Genomic DNA, 17,202 nt, shown 5'->3' with positions numbered 1-17,202 from the left:
GATAGATAGATAGATAGATAGATAGATAGATAGATAGATAGATAGATAGATAGATAGATAGATAGATAGATAGATAGATACCTGTCATAGCTCCATCGGCTGTACGACATGCTCCTGTTGCCGCCGACCCCCTCCATGTCTCAGGCTGGACTATAGTGTGGGAAGCCTCGGTCGGTTGGTGGTCGGTCGGTCGAATGCGCTTCTGTCCTCCACACCAGGATTCGAGCGAGCAGAGGCGTTGCGCGTCCAGCGGTGTTGCTGTTGCTTTTTTTTTTTTTGAAGCAGTGGTCGAGTGTGAAAGGCGGAGGAGCGCGCGAGCTGGCTGTCAGCTCCGCGTGCACGCGCGTTTTCTTGGGCTCCACGCGGATCGATGTTGATTTGTCAACTCGCGCGTGTTCCACGTCCCCCGAGAAGTCTTCCTCTTGATTAAAGGGGAGGTGCTTACGTTGTCAGGAGCTGCTCACCCACTTGATGGAACGCCGAAGCAACCGCTATTCAATGAGACATTGACGACAGACAGTAGTGGAAAGTAACCAAGTATTAATACTTAGTTACTGTAGCCTACTTAATCTTGACATACAGCATATTTTAACTCATAGCGCAATAATAATAATAATGATAATAATAGTAATAAAATCATACCTACAATATGTTTCGAATTTTAAACTGCCTGTCTGACATTAATAAATGGACTATTAATCTTTAATCAATGTTTCAGAGAAAAAGGGAATTATTTTACGCAGGTACAGATCTCGTGCTTGTTTCCAGGTACCCTATGACTTCTGTGACTTTTGTTCCATGTGTTTAGTAGGATATAGTAGGCCTATGTTAATGTGTGCGCATACTTATGCTGTTTTCACTCTTTCACTGTTTTGAGAAGACAAAGAAGACTATCAGCAACGGAAACTTCCACCATTTTCCTCAATATAAAGGGGAAATCATCTGTTTTCTGAGTCATGTGACATTCACAAGCTGAGCCATAATTGGTCGTTACATGAGCCCTGAGCAACTGTGATGTCCTTTTCAGTCAGCAAGTGGCAAAATGGCCACACCCACAGAGATGGATTAAAAATGGGTGGATTTTGCTACTTTTTTCAAATTCCACAAGCACAATTTTAATCCGAATACTGTGTTTAGACTAGTGGGGCTGCATAGAACATATTGTAAATTATTTGTTTTAGGTTGACTTGCCCTATAACACACAATCCATTTTAGTAGACAGTGGTTAAATTTGATTGGGAACAGCCTTAGTGAACACACATTTTGTAGCACCTGTGTAGAAACAATGGCATTTGCAAATGTATAGATTTTGGTTTGTCACTTGAGTAAAAGTCAGCAAATTTCAAAGTGGAGGAATTACATTTTGGGTATTTTACTGCTGTTAAATGTCAAAACGGTTTCACTTGACCCAAACAGTATGATTGAGTTAAGTTGATTTTTCCTACTGTACTGTCTGTAGGCCTACTTTATATGGACATTTATTATTATTATTTTTACTTGTTCTCCTTTCATTTCAAAACGTATAGGCCTATCTATAAGTTCTACTCCTTAGTTTATCAAAATAAAATCACTACTTTATTCAACTGCCAAAAATGACAACACAATTTAAAAAAGAGAAAATATGACAAGATATTCCCCATCCTTGGCCTTCCATAAAATATTTTTATGTTGTCTGCTACAAGATAGCTCCAGGTCATAATTCACCGTGTATTGTGAGTGATGATGGATGTTTTTTTGTTTTGTTTTTAAATCACAACTATAAACCCTGCAGAAACAAGTTTCAGTCAATATTTGTATATTATTTTACTTAAAAACGAAACAAAAAAAGATAACCCTTCTGGCTCAATGACATATTTTATTTTAACACCCCCCAAAAAAGCTGAACTCAAGCCAAAAGACATCGCTGTGGGAGAAAAATCAGCACGATTACGATGGATGTTCATTAACATTTGCATTACGATGGGTTCTTTAATGTCAGGAATTCGAAATGTTCATCTTTGTAGACCATTTAATAATGGGCAACAGGTCCTTTCATAGCTGACATGGCATTTAATTCTCTAACAGGAAGCCAAATATGAATAAATCTCCGTTAGTAAGCCATAAAAACATTCCTGATCAAGAGTCCAATTTGACTAAAACTGGGAGCAACATTATTTTTGAACAAGCATAATTAAATACTCCGCTTAACACACATTCACTAACTAAAACATATTACTTGCCAGCTACAGTAGTTTAAGAAAATAAAAGTATAAACATTTAATCAAGTCTGTTACTATCATCAAATTTTCTTGATCTTAAAATACAAGATGATATGAAAGAACAATAGCAGAGAAGGCAGAGTAGAATTGCATTGTGTGTGTGTGCGCGTGTGTACTAAACATGATGCCACAAGTGGCGGGTCTATTGAGTTCCTGTGCCACCGCTGAGCACATTATTTGCTATTTTTCTTTCAACAGAAGAGTACTGACAGGCTAAAAAATTAAAGATCAAGGTGCATGGTTACTTAAGGACATAAGAGAAATCCACTGCGTTACTGGATTAATTGTTTTTATCCACAAAATGCTCATCATGGAACGCTAAAGACCCTGGAAAGTGAATTCAAAGATATACGTATATATGAACTTGAAAGCCTTTGTTTACATCAGCAGTTAACCAGTGCAACTGTTACGTGACGTTAGCTAGCTATGCGTCAAACCTGCGCCAAACAGCTTTAGAGTGCCACGTTGTCAGCTGTGAACGCAGGCACGTCAAACACAGAAAAGAAGAAGAGCAACAAGGGGGGATTTTTTTTTTTAAAGTCTGATTTGACAGTGTGCGGAAAACGGTTTTGGGCTCGCTTTAGTGTCATTTTAGCCTCATTTATTTTACATTGACATTTATTTTCACTTTACAGGGACTTAAAAATATGTCCGTATAAGTGGTCAAAGCGATGACTTTTTTTGTTATATGTACTAAGCAAATCTAGACGTGTGGCTTCTGATGTCAAGAACATGTGACCTTTCAGTTTGATCACATTGACTAAACCACCATCTTGAAAGAAGAAACGGATGGCAGGATTTTATATTATCGCTCGTTTTACATTGACATTTATTTTCACTTTACAGGGACTTAAAAATATGTCCGTATAAGTGGTCAAAGCGCTGACTTTTTTTGTAATATGTAGTAAGCAAATCTAGACGTGTGGCTTCTGATGTCAAGAACATGTGACCTTTCAGTTTGATCACATTGACTAAACCACCATCTTGAAAGAAGAAACGGATGGCAGGACCCTACATTCTATAAGAATTTAAAAAATACTCAGAATAAGACAACGCACTTCAGATATTCTATATTTGGCAATTGAGATAGAAGCAGAAGCCACAATAAAAAACAAACAAAGAATCTAAACGTATCATTGTAGCTTTAAGGGCTTGTCTAGGCATCATTTATATACACATTATGATATAGTCACTTTCATATATGCAAAACCAACCTCACACACTGTACTGTGGTGATTTAATAGTCATTAGAAATACACTTTAAAAATCACGACAAATCTCACTTATGTACAGTAGCAGATTAGCACATGGGAGAAAAGATGGCACAACATACACAAAGCTTCATAAAATAATCTCTCTGCTCTGTCAGACACTTGAAAGGGACATTCGGGATATATATATATGTCTATATATCTTTTTTTTTTGTTTCATTCAATCTCGGCAGCAAGTACAAATCACTACAAGGCAAGAGAAGTCCTTCCGAGTACAAAACATGAATTGGTCAGACTGATTTAGAAGGCTATGTTTAGTCATGTGAATCGGGCTATGGCTGAAGGTAGAGTGGTGTTTTGTTTCAATTTTGGCATCGCCACTCGTCCATAGTCACGTCCTGGGCACAGCGACCCCGAGTCCGAGTATCCCAGAGATGGGAGGGGGGGCTGTGTGGAGTCATGCACGTGGTGGAGAAGGCAGCGGTCAGTCATCCACGCCGGGATGTGATGTCAGGCAGAGTGGGCGGGGCAACAGAGAGTAGCTGCATGAGTTACAGTGATAAGGCCAATTCAGACGATCACACAATGGCAGCCGCTCTTGTCTTTCTCTTTTCTTGTCGGTTCTGGCGACGGTGGACATTCCTGTTCTTGGAACTTCCTGGAAGTTTGAGGAGAAAACAAACAAAGGTGTTTTAATTTACTTTAACAGTTCACTGTATATATTATTCTGTTGATGAGCTTCATGTGAAGGTGTCATTTTTTGGCATCTGTAAGCAACTGGGGATCACTGTTTCTGAAATAAATCTTTTAAGGCAAAGCAAATATTAATATTACTTTGGTGCCATCTGATGGAATGATGGTGTTGCTATTGTTAGCTTTAATTCAGTTATGGTGTGTTGGCAGAACTTGAAATGCACATTTATTAAAATTCCAAAAGATGATTTTAAACAATTCGTGTAAAGTACTAGTGCGCATAATTAATTGCCCGTGTGTGAAATCACGTCAGTTTGTGACGGCGGGTTAAATAGGCTGCTATGCTAGCTAATACTATTGGTGAGCCTCATGTGAAGGTGGTTGAAGTTGGATAAATGAACTGCTGAATACGGTGATTTGTGTACCATGGCCTTTAAGTGCTCTGCTGCCATCTTGTGGCATCTGTTAGCAATCACAAACCCTTTTTGGGGTGGCATCATTTACTTTTTTTTTTTTACCTATTCATGCTCATTCTTTCTCGATAAAGCACCTACCTAATTACTCTAACCAGCTCGTGGAAGGCCTGGTCGACGTTCATACGGATTTTGGCTGAAGCCTCCATGTAGGTGACCTTCAACTGTCTGGCCAGTTGCTGGCCCTCTTCTTGGGTTACCTGAGGGAGACAGACACAGGTAAACAACCACAAGGCCCAAAACGCAAACCCACTGACAATGTCAAAACAGACTGTATCGATACTGCTGTTTATGTAACGTTAAAAAAAGATTTACATACTAGTGTACATGATAAGTGAAGTAACACCAAAAAAAAGTACCAAATTTAACTTCTCAGGTTGTAAATATTTGTCAATACATTACTGCACTTATATTTGAGAATTCTGCTTTAACAAGTAAAAATTGTTGACCGCTCTTGCACAACAAATGATTACTTAATGGAAAAACAACTTGGTTAGGTATTAAATTAAGTGCCTTTTGTGTGGATACAATACACGTAAAAATCATCTTCCCTTCATATTTGTTGATTTTATGGAAATCCGTTTGAGCATTCATTTGATATTCTTGAAGATTTCTTTCCATAGTTTGCCTAAAGTTGAACTGAAATAGTCTTGGAGACGGACAATTGAAAACTTAAAAACAATTGAAAAGCAAAAATATATCCTGAGTACATACATAATGAATACATTACAATTTAATGCAGTCTTTCGGAGCACGCCAGGGTTCACATACTAAAAACAAACACACCCATGTTTCAAAGTAATCGGTGGTGTAAAGCTCCTTTTCACCATGCGGGGGAGCTGTCGACTCACAGAGTGGCCGTGTAGCGACACCCAGAAAATTCCCGATTTCAGCACACTTTTTCTCTCCCTCATCCTCCCCTCCTGACATCACCATTTCTTCAGCTGCTCTTTTATGCTCACATCCTGTCGGTTAGCAGCTAGCTGCAGCTGCGACGTTCGCTTCCATCTCAAACGTGCACATGTGAATGGTGCTGATTGGTCCATATTATCTCGTCAGATGATTACACAGGAGAGATGTGTAATCTGTTAGACTTACTTGTCTCTGGAGCTCCAGATCGGCTTTGTTCCCTACGAGGATCATCGGGAACTCATCTCTGTCTTTGACTCGCAGAATTTGTCTTTGGAATTTGTAGATTTCTTCGAAGCTGTGAAACACACAATATGGTGTGTTAAGTGGTATGCTGCAGTGCAAATGGATGACACATGTATCCAAACATATGTATATACGCACACGCTTGAAACCACACCCACACAGCCATCACCTGGGAGCTGGGGGGCACCACGGCTGTCAGTCTGACTGAGGGTCTTGCAAGTGTGAGCAAAAAAACAAATATTGCAGCACAGTGTACGTACCTCCAAATAATTTTACTTTTTTTTAAAAAAAATCATTTGTTGCTTGGGTCTGAAGTCTGACTTCACTGTCATTGTAGTAACACATTTCATGGAAACATGCCAAGCAGCACCGAGGCAGCACAATTAAGAGCAAGATAAAAAGGCAGAGAAGGTCCACAACTAAGATGCAGTCATTGTTCCAACAGAGCAGTGAGAACACAGTATACGCCTGTGAGTTTGCTTACTTGTATGTGTTGCTGAAGTAGCTGTTATTTTAAATTTGGTATAATTAGCATAACATTAATGCTAATTTGCACCTTGTCTATGGTTTTTCACATTATACTCTATGTTAGCATAAAGCTAGCAGATATGGTTTGATGTTAAAATATACAATGTTCAGTTCTCTTTTGTTTTGTATCTCACTTATACAGTAAGATTAAACTTTGGAGAACTGTGAGACAAGTCTTCTTTTTGTTTTCTCAAAGTGATGTTATCTCCCGTTTTTCAAGGCACGAGTGAGAGCAGGTGCAAAGCAATACATTAAAAATTGTGTTTTGATAAAATGAACACATTTAAAGCTTTTGGGTGGGGTAGAACTGGCATTTCAGATACAAAACCACAGATAAGTCACACCTAGCAAATCTGGAAAGACTTGACTAGTATAAATGGAGGAAGGAAAGACTGTTTACAACATAAACATTGAAGGGGGGGGGGTCTGTGGGAGTGGGGGAGGGGGGCTCAGCTTAGTTGACAGCTAAGTACGAACACAAAGACAGTGGCTTGTATCAATAACATACTACACCTGTGAAATAGGTGAGTGAAAATGTCAACCTTGACGTCAGATTTTTGCAGAAATAGTCATATTCACTCACTGGAGACATCACTATGCACAGTCTAATAATGCGCAGAGAATTGACAGTATGGACAAGAAAGGGAGCGGGTGAAGCTGTTAATAACACCATGAGAATTTTTGTGATACTAAAATGGATAAAGAATCTCCACTTTCAGTGCACAAAAGGACATTGATTATTGACAGCTACTTTTCAATCATATTCAGAGTGCATTTTGGAGGGAATTCCTTGCGAGAACGGTTCCATGCCCAAAAAATTATAATGAACATTATAGAGACATTTAGTAGGGAAATGCCAACAGAGGTCATAGCAGCAAGTTGCTATCAGAACACCAGCTAATGTTTAGACAGTAAGGTTAACAGTCACCACAGAAGTCGTCAAGATGACTATACCAGGAAGTTGGCATCGCAAGGGCAACTGTGCAAAGAGTCATTCTTAATAGCTTAAAATGGTTTCCTTAGAAGCTGCAAATCATTCAGAAACAAAGTGATGCAAATCCAAGAGAATCAGACAAATGCTGGACAGGGCTGTGGACAATTTCAATGTTTGCACTGCAGCTGTCATTCAGCAGGTGCCTGGATTGAGCATGTTATTAAATATTGAATAATGTGTAATAAAGTAATTATGATTTCAGAGTGATTTGGATAGAGAAAAAAAATTATAGGTCTCTAGCACCTATGGAGAAAATTGGCTAATTGAGCCATCCTGTACAAATTGGTTTTAGTTTTACTTCCTATTTGGTGCTATTTCTCTCCCTCACAATCGACATGACAAGTCAAGATCCACCCCCTAATTTTTATCTTCTACTCAAAAGCTGTGCTGATCTCAAATCCTAAAAGAAACCGCCATCTACAGGGATCTGTTAGTCATTACAGTGGTTTCCGAAACTGCGTTTCACACACAAACCTTTTTCCACAGTTAACCGATGAAAAATGTACTTGACTTTGTCAACAGTTGGATTCCAGTTGACTAAGACAAATAAAAATGTCCACAGCGGTGAACACGTTAACTTGGATTTGTTATTTTAGCAATGTGGAGCGCAGATCGCCAACAAAGCCAAAATGTCAACAAAAGTAAGTGGGGGGAAAAAAAGAACACTGGCAATGGCATTCTTTATCTGTTATGTAGCATGCTACTTTCCAGTTAATTAAGAATGATGGATGAGGTCATTATTACTTTTTAGGGTTTTCCTTGATTACTTGAATTAAATTCCTACTTTCCAGATCCTCACCAAAACTGAATGGGTAGTGGAAGTTGCATTTGTACCATTGCAGGTATTTTTGCTAACTGTGTCTGTGTAATTAGGTAAATAAATACCTTCTTGATATTAGTATTGGCTCTCACTACATCCCAGTGTGTACCTAATGAAGTAGCTGTTGACTGCATGCTGCATTAGCTTGTTTAGACACTTCAGTGAAGCTACACTGTAGCTGATTTATTCTCCTAGCCCCCTGATTATGACGTCACCGTTGGCGTAAACAAACATTCAGAATGTCTTTGTCAACACGTTGAACTCAAGTGTGAAAGAAACAAAAGAAAAGACCCGAACAATAGAGAGCGACTGCAGAATGAGAAGTTCTGCGACAAAATGTATGGTTCTGGCGAACGGAGCGCTAGTAAGAGGGTGTAACTAAAGAGTAAACAGACGTGTGCGCACAAAGAAAGTAAAGAGGCAAGCACACACTCGTCCGTGATCAGGACTGTCACTCACCTTCCTCTGTCAGTGACTGAGAAGACGAGCAGGAAGCCCTCCCCTGTCCTCATGTATTGTTCTCTCATGGCTCCAAATTCTTCCTGCCCAGCCGTGTCTAGAACTACACAGACACATATTTCAACCAATAGTTTCTATTATGTGTACTGGATTAGTGTATGAAGCGAATACAGATGTGAATCACAAAGGTGCACTTACTGTCCAGCCTGGCTGCCCTTTCGTCAATTACACACTGCTTCGTGTAAGAGTCCTCAATCGTGGGGTCATAATCCGTGACAAAGTAGGACTGCAAGACAAAAAGAAATAGAAGAAAGATGCAGTCAATGTTGCAAGCTTTAAAACATTATGCATGTTTGTAAATTAACACTACGCTCAAATAGGGAAACAATAAAGTGGCCTATTTTGCACTGGAAATAAAAGTTCAGAACGTTCAAGGAGAGACTCGTCCATCCCTGTTCAAAATATGTCAACCAAAAAAAAGAGGAAAAAAAAGAAGAGTCATTTTAAATGATTGTTAATTTGTCCCATTGTGAATCAAGAAATGTAACTACCATTAATAATCCAAAATAGGAATTTGAGTGGTTGGCTACAAATATTTTAAATATTTATAATTATTATATAGAAATGACATCGGTTTTGACACATTTTTTGCTTCAATTCCATGCACTGTGCTTTGTTGGCATAGAAGAAAGTGAAATCATTCACCACTGTTCAATAATGCATCAGTATTACTGTGTCCAACACTGTGCTTCCTTGCCACGCACTCCCTGCGTGCCTTCAGACGACCACAGACAAACATGAGTGAAAGTGACAGAGCGAGAGAAAGAGAGAAAAAGAGAGAGTTGTGTTTGTCCTCTCCCATTAAGTCCCCCTCCGCTTCCCGTCAACCTCCTATTCCTTGTTCTGTCACCCTCGGACAGCACGAGGGAGCACCTCACTACTATCACTCGCCCCACTGTTTAGCCTGGATGATTTTCTAAAGGGCAATCCAAGAAGTATGTGCAATATGACTCAGAATATCTACCAAAAATTGCTGAGGAACACAAGGCTGAGTCATGTCCAGTAAAATCAGCTGTGATACCTTCAGATGATGACCTCATCCGAAGCAACCAGTATGTAAAGTATGAGTCAGTCATTGACCCAACACACACACACACACACACACACACCACCCTTCCCATGATGGCAGCAATGACTTACTTATTACTTTAGCTGTTGATGAGGAAAAATAGCACTCCATACAATTGTACTTTTTAACAATTAAAAACATTCAATAAATGTTAAGTATGAAATTGTTTGTCACACATTTAGCCTCAATTCAGTGGATATTGTGCTGTTCCTTTTGATATATGCACCTTGTTCACATGGGGCCAGCATAAAACAGACATCCTAAAAAATTACAATTTGATTATTGATTGTATATGTTCCCTACCTGTAAGTATTGCTGTATTATATGTCTACATGGGTTCCTATTTGATATGCGTCCAAATATCACAAACATGCTACTTGTTATCCCATCTATGGTGTTTTCCATTATGTTTTTGCATTAGCTTTAGGCTAACAGACTTGGTTGATTGTTGTTTTAAATCAATGCAAACCGTAATTCTCTTGGTTTTATGTGCATTTTGACTGTAAACTTCAACTGAGATGCGCAATAAACAGCTTGAAGCTTCTTTTTCGAAAAACACTTGTGAAGGGAGTTGATACCTTTTTTAAAATGTGCCTAATGATGGCTTGTATCTTATAATTCGGGTAATTTGTATCTCAAAGCACCACCGTACACTCTAAATTGTTCACCACGCAATCACAGGAATTGACTGCTGTACTAAAGATTAAACCACGAGAATCTTTAACGCTGTTTGTTAAGGCAACATAGTGACACAGGATAGATAAAACCACTGCTCCAAAGTTAAAAGATTCTGGGTTCAAATCTTGGCCCTGATCTCTCTGTGTGGAGTTTGTGTGTCCTCCAGGTCCTGTTTTCTCTCACGAGTCTAAAGACATACATGAAAGGGTCAATTGAAGACTTTAAAGTGAGGATATGAATCTTTTAAAGTTTGTTTTAAGTACTCAAGCCACCAGTGACCCTGAACATGTGAAGTGCTAGAAAGTGGATTAATAGAGGCTTTTGTTAAATGTCACATGGTCTAAATACTCAATTGTAAAGTGCCTTGACTGAACCTGAATAACTTCCTAAAGTCAAGTCCCCTTGACATTTTTTCAGTGTTAATAAGGGCACAGCGAGGCCGAGACATTCCAAGAATTCTGATTTCCATAAAAAGACAGAAAAACTGTCATGAGGACACATCATGTTCGCAATAGAACAATCAGTGGATCTTATCTTATCTTATCTTAAATAGATGATTCCCCTCCCTCAAGCAGTAACTACAATAGAGCAACTGTAATGTACTTGTAACTATTTGAAAGGATGGTTTCATGTTGCTACTACAGGGGTGCCTTGAGATCGGAATTGGTGGTGGTTAATGAAGTGAGGCTTTGGGAAATCATTTATCCACTGGGTATCAGTATTATATGATTCTCCAAAAGCTACAGTTAGTACTAATGGGATTATATCTCAGAGCTTTACTTTACAGAGAGGCACAAGACAGGGATGCCCACTATCCCCTTTATTATTTGCAATATTTATTGAGCCACTTGCATTAGCCATACGCCAGGAAAGAAGGATTCAAGGAATTCACTCTGGGGTAACAGAACATAAAATTAATCTATATGCCGATGACATCTTACTTTATTTAGAAAAGCCGGCTACTTCGCTAGGGGAAGTATTTAATTTAATAACTAAATTCTCACAGTTATCAGATTATTCTATTAACTGGACAAAATCAACACTTCTACCTATTACAGAAAATGCATGGAACCCTGCAAGCCAGGACCCACACTACTCATTTCCTATAGGTAATTTAAAATACTTAGGCATAAAAATCTCACCTAAATTAACTGATTTAATTCATTTAAACTTTTCTCCACTTCTGGATAACATTCATAGTGACTTGGAGCGCTGGAATAATCTTCCTATTTCTCTAATAGGACGAATAGCCACCATTAAAATGAAAGTTTTACCTAAAATAAACTATTTTTTCTCAATGATTCCATTTAAACCTACGGCTAAATGGTTCCAGTTGTTGGACTCAGCCGTAACAAAATTTTACTGGAATAAAAAAAAAAGCAAAGATTAGTCTATCTACTCTTCAGAAAAGCAAATCCAAAGGTGGTCTAGAGGCACCAAATTTTATGTACTACTATATAGCTAACCAGCTACAATATCTCATTCTATGGGCACAACCCAACAGAGACACTAACTGTTGGTTGGAACTAGAACAGAAGGATTGTAATAACCTCAGACTTCGAGATTTACTCTTTATTACAACATCAATTAAGCGCCATAATTGTTTTAAAAACCCAATGATTTCCGCCACCGTGACTGCCTGGTGGAAGGCACTAGAATTGACAAAAGCCCAAGTGGAGCCCTGCGGACTTTCTCCCCTATGGCATAACCCCGACTTTCAACTTAACAACCAACCGTTTCATTTGGCTGTGTGGGAGCAGAAAGGAATTACACATCTCCACCATCTCTTCTCAGATAATATGTTTATATCATATACATCCTTGCTCCAAAAAAAAAAATACAATATAGAAAACGGAAATTTTTTACATTATCTACAAGTTAAAAATATGATAAAGAAAAAAATTCCAACACTTCGGGGTACGCTCCAACCGCCTGTTTTAGCTAAAGATATTAACAAGCTTTCTCCGACAACAACAAAAAAACTTTCAAAAATATATAAGTTACTTTCATATACTGATAAAATGTCTTTACCCATCTCGAAATGGGAGACAGACTTGTCTATAGCACCGGAACCTGACTTTTGGATTCAAATTTGTGAAAACGCATTTAAAATGACAAAACACACAAATTTACAACTTATCCAATATAAAATTATTCACAGAACATACATTACTCAATATATGATGAGGAAAATGGGACTCTCAGACTCCGACATTTGTCTCCAATGCTTACAAAACACTACAGACACTTATGTTCATGCTTTATGGTTATGTACTCCGGTTATGTATTTCTGGACTAAAGTCTTAGAAAAACTTTCCGCTATTTTGGACTGTAGGATACCTTTATCTCCAAACTTGTGTTTGCTAGGTGACCTAACAACAACTGACTTACCACATAAACAATTTCAATCTACACTTGTAGCCCTTACTATCGCTAAAAAAACAATTCTTGTTAACTGGAAAAATAAACAAACTCTGAATATCGACCAATGGTCTAACCTCCTCATAAATCACATTTTAATGGAAAAAATATCTGCCTCAAATAAAAACCAAATATCAAAATGTATAGAAACATGGTCTACGTATATAGAATTTTTTAACCTAATTCCGGTTACTTAATTCTGTCTGTTAGCGAGAGCCACTACATCGTGATAACTTACATTGATGTTTCTGCATCTGCCAATTTATTATTATATTATATTATTAGTATGGGATTTTTTTTTAATGGGCTTTAGGTGAACTGATGAATACACACACGCTCGCACGCACGCACGCACACACACACACACACACACACACACACACCCACGTACAAAAAAAAGGGTATATATATATATATATATATATATATATATATATATATATATATATATATATATATATATATATATATATATATATATATATATATGTGTATATGTGTATATATATATATGTGTATATGTGTATATATATATATGTATATGTATTTAAAAAAAAAACATTTATTAAATTTTTTTTAATTGATTTGTTGGATTTTTAAAAAAAAAAAAAAAAAAAAAAGGGAGAGCAATGATGATGTCAAATCGAATGAACAATACTGAGCTCTCCTGTAAAAAAAAAAAAGAAAAAAAAAAGAAGTGAGGCTAAGAACTTCAAACTCCCCCTTAATGTAGCCTGTAACACAGAGGTGGGCATCGAGGGCCGCAGTCCTGCAGGTTTTGCGTGTTGCCCTTCTCCAACACAGCTGATATATGATCAGCTCATCAGCAAGCTCTGCATAAGCCTGATAACGATCTTGTTGATTGGAATCAGCTTGTGTTGGAAGTGAGAAACCTACAAAACCTGCAGGAATCCGGCCCTTGAGGACCGAGATTGCCCACCTCTGCTGTAACACAAGGTATTTCACTTACGTGGTGTCTCAGTCTGAACACTAGGGGGCGATATGTAAAAGTGCACACGGTGAAATTCGGTGCTACTAGTCCTAGTATCTGCAAAGGTGCTTCCACGCTTTACATATAAATGCCTCAGAATCAATAAAGAGACATTTTGCATAACTAAGATTCTGAAGTCACAACAACCTACTGTAATATGTCTTGTAGATTTGAATCAATCTTAAGACTAATATTAAAGCTATTAAATAATATGACGTCGCCGTCAAATCATCTTGCATACTGGATAGGCTGCCTCTGCAAGAAGTAATCTGCAGTACACAGTTTCAATATTAGTTGCAAGGTGGCAGCTTTGCAGGAAGGAAACTCCACCTCTGCAGCGGGCCGAGTGGCGGTGATGTCACAAACGACATGTTCTGGGACCCCGCCTACCTTCCGAAGTCCAAACCTGTCACTCAGTTCCCCTCCAGCATTCCAGCGCTCCCCACACACACGCACATGCTCGCTCTCACCAGGAAAACAATGAAGGCCTCTTTTCACCATGAAAATAGGAGTGACCAAAGTCTCTTGTATTCGTGATACGAGAGTGAGGGGCTTCTTAAAAGATATTCATTTATTCATCCATCAATTTAAAATGACACATGTCCTCATTAGGGTCGCAGGTGAGCAGGAGAGGCAGGGTGAACTCTGGATTTGTCGATAGTCAATGGCGGTTTTTCAGGATGCAAGCTTCATGCAAATGCTAATTAGGTACGGGCATGATCACACATGATGCAGAAACACACGTAGAAAGACAACATAATATTAAGTCATATATTTCTTTATCCTCTGTGAAGAATGACTAAGAGTCCTGACCTGTACTGATGAATATAAAAAAAACATTGAAACAGACCACAATTATTATTTCTTAATGTTTAGTAAATATAACCAGTGCACAAACCTGAAAATGGCTTCATGTTTCCTCTGCTTGCCATTATTGACAGTTATAAAGTTGACACACAAAATAGCAACTGCGCGACATCTTGCAGCGTTTTTGAATGCGCAGCGTCTGTTTGTTGCTGGTCGGGTTTGTTTTTCCCAACTGCCAGAGTCACAACATGAAGCTATAAATCCTGTCTGTTAAAACTGTTGGTTGTTAGCCTCAGGGAAAGCAAGACTGGGTGATATGTGTAGGCGTGTAATCAACATCATCCTTGCACTATGTACCCACTTCCTCGCCATCAAAACAGCTTTACAGACACTAAATATAGATCATTTTCCATCTCTGTCACTTATCCTGATTTCTTCTTTTCTGGTTTGTGTCGCTGGCTTGACTGAACCAATCACTAGCACTAATTCAAAAATATCAGATTCAGCAACAAAGCAGCAAAAACTGAAATTTCCATACCAAATAGCAATGGAAAGCATTGCAGTTACAATTTAAAGGCGCAAGACGGAGGACTCAATCAGTGTTGTTTTTGTCAACTATGATGCAGAAATTCATTGACACCTCTTTTTCATGACAAAATGAGACAAGCTAAACATTGTCTTTGATGGCAACATTATGATGAGACAACAATAAAACACATAACCCAGTTTGTTGCAATATCTATGTTCCGAGTCGACCACCATCTTGTGATCAATTTCATAGTAGGTTTAAAGTTTTCCACATAACTCCAGCGCAAATGGGCTTCTAGCTAGCCTAGGGTGGCCAGACGTCAGGATTTAAGGCGGACAGTCCTACTTTTCAGTGATAAGTCCGGCGTCCTGAGCAGACATAAGCTGGACGCTGGTTTGTCCGCCTTTTAAAGAAAATGAGCCGTGGTTGATTTTATGTGACCCAACATCAGCCCCATCCCCCGTTTGTCACAACAGGTCTGCGCATGGCAAAACATGCCTCTAAAACCTAAAAGTCACCCACAAAAACCTGAAGTTTTCCTGGAAATTCAACAATATTAAAAATAATTGCCATCTCAGCTCCTGAAGCAGATAGAAACATAATTCCCAAAACATTTCAGAGCTTACACCTGTAGCGTTCACACAAACATACGTTTATTATTATAAACCTTGAATATATATATATTTTTAATCAACAAACAAATGTCACATCTGCGGGTACATAACTCCTAAGGCCTATGTTTACCTTCAACACTGGAGCACCGTTGTAATAACCTCAGGCGATCGATTTGTCCATTCCGTTACGAAGCCGTCAAAATTTTCAACATCCTCATTGTCTACAAACATGTTTCTTAACAGTATGTCACTGTCGACTCCTTATTCGAATTCCTCCCGTGTTTTTCAACATTTAGTGCACAAACATGATCTATAAACCATGCAAAATTTTATTATTGATGAAAATACACCGCAAGTCTGATATACAGTGTTCCCTCGTTTTCCGCTGGGGTTAGGTTCCAAAAAATACTTGCAATAAATGAAACCCGCGAAGTAGCTATAGCTTTTTGTTGTACATTTATTATAAATATTTTCAGGCTCTAAAACACCTCTCCGCACAGTTTATACACTTTTCTCATCAAGGCATTTACATTTTCTCACATTTATCTCTTGTTTAAACAGTCTCAACGTTCAAACCTTCATAAATTTTATAAAATAGGCACATAACTGTAAAAAAATAAAATAAAAAAAGATGCAAAATTGCACTAACAAAAAAATCAGCAAGGCCATGTAAAGTGATCTGCCTTATCCCGAGGGAACAATTATTAATTTATTGAAATATGTCCTCCTTTTTGACCTTATGGAGGTGGCCACACTAGCTTAGCACCAGGTTGAAGCTAGTTGTTGTGCTAGCATCAATTCACGAGTTTATATGTGTTAGTAGCTGTTACATTGTGAACGTGCAAAGATTTTTGGCTGGTGAGTCTCCAAAACATGGAGGAAAATGTAGCATTTTAGACCTGTTGCTGTCCTCACGTGAAATGCAAACAAACTCAATTGTACAAATACTTTAGAATTGTGGCCATTGTTCGAGAAACATAAAAAAGCTTAAGTCAAAGGTGGATGCCAGGTGGTCAATAAGATATTTTATTTTTGTTCTGTCTGTTTGATTGTAGGCCATTCTATTTTATTAAGGTGCTAATATTTTGACAAAATTATGTCAATTATTATGAAGCCACATAAAATAAAGAGATTATTAATATTATTAATTGTTTACAAAAATACTATTTAATTTGTTTCATTTTTCTCAAAAACACAATAGGCCTACAAATTGCTGCTTTTTGGAAAGCAAGGCTGGCATTTCCATTCATTTTAATCGAGAAACGTGATTTAAAATACAAGTGCTTTTAGTTAAGAACATGGTCAAGGAACAATTCAACTCGTATATCAAGGCAGCATTGTATTACGGGCAAGGACGCAGAGCAACATCAACCATATGCTCAAGCTTGAAAAATAATAATAATAATAAAAAATAACACACTGGGCCTCTATGGTCGACCTTC

At 38.1% G+C, this 17,202-nt stretch overlaps 2 protein-coding genes across 3 annotated transcripts in view; both read right to left on the bottom strand.

The window, feature by feature from the left end:
• The window catches only part of tub (TUB bipartite transcription factor), a 51,289-nt gene extending 50,883 nt beyond the window's left edge, over window positions 1–406 (bottom strand). The window contains exon 1 of one of the 2 annotated variants that reach the window (XM_077564533.1): window positions 82–406. In XM_077564533.1, the coding sequence (XP_077420659.1) occupies window positions 82–137 (56 nt within the window). In that variant the 5' untranslated portion in view covers window positions 138–406. The remainder of the gene's footprint in view (window positions 1–81) is intronic. The other variant, XM_077564534.1, reaches the window with a different exon arrangement.
• A 2,910-nt stretch (window positions 407–3,316) lies between these two features.
• The window catches only part of rras2 (RAS related 2), a 32,310-nt gene continuing 18,424 nt past the window's right edge, over window positions 3,317–17,202 (bottom strand). The window contains exons 2-6 of the mRNA XM_077564182.1: window positions 8,790–8,877; window positions 8,592–8,694; window positions 5,734–5,842; window positions 4,717–4,835; window positions 3,317–4,127 (exon numbers count right to left, since the gene is read on the bottom strand). Coding sequence (XP_077420308.1) covers window positions 4,040–4,127; window positions 4,717–4,835; window positions 5,734–5,842; window positions 8,592–8,694; window positions 8,790–8,877 — 507 coding nt within the window. The 3' untranslated portion in view covers window positions 3,317–4,039. The remainder of the gene's footprint in view (window positions 4,128–4,716; window positions 4,836–5,733; window positions 5,843–8,591; window positions 8,695–8,789; window positions 8,878–17,202) is intronic.

This window comes from Vanacampus margaritifer, chromosome 4 (assembly GCF_051991255.1).
Source record: "Vanacampus margaritifer isolate UIUO_Vmar chromosome 4, RoL_Vmar_1.0, whole genome shotgun sequence".
Lineage (NCBI taxonomy): Eukaryota > Metazoa > Chordata > Actinopteri > Syngnathiformes > Syngnathidae > Vanacampus > Vanacampus margaritifer.
This window is presented reverse-complemented; position numbering and strand designations above follow the sequence as displayed.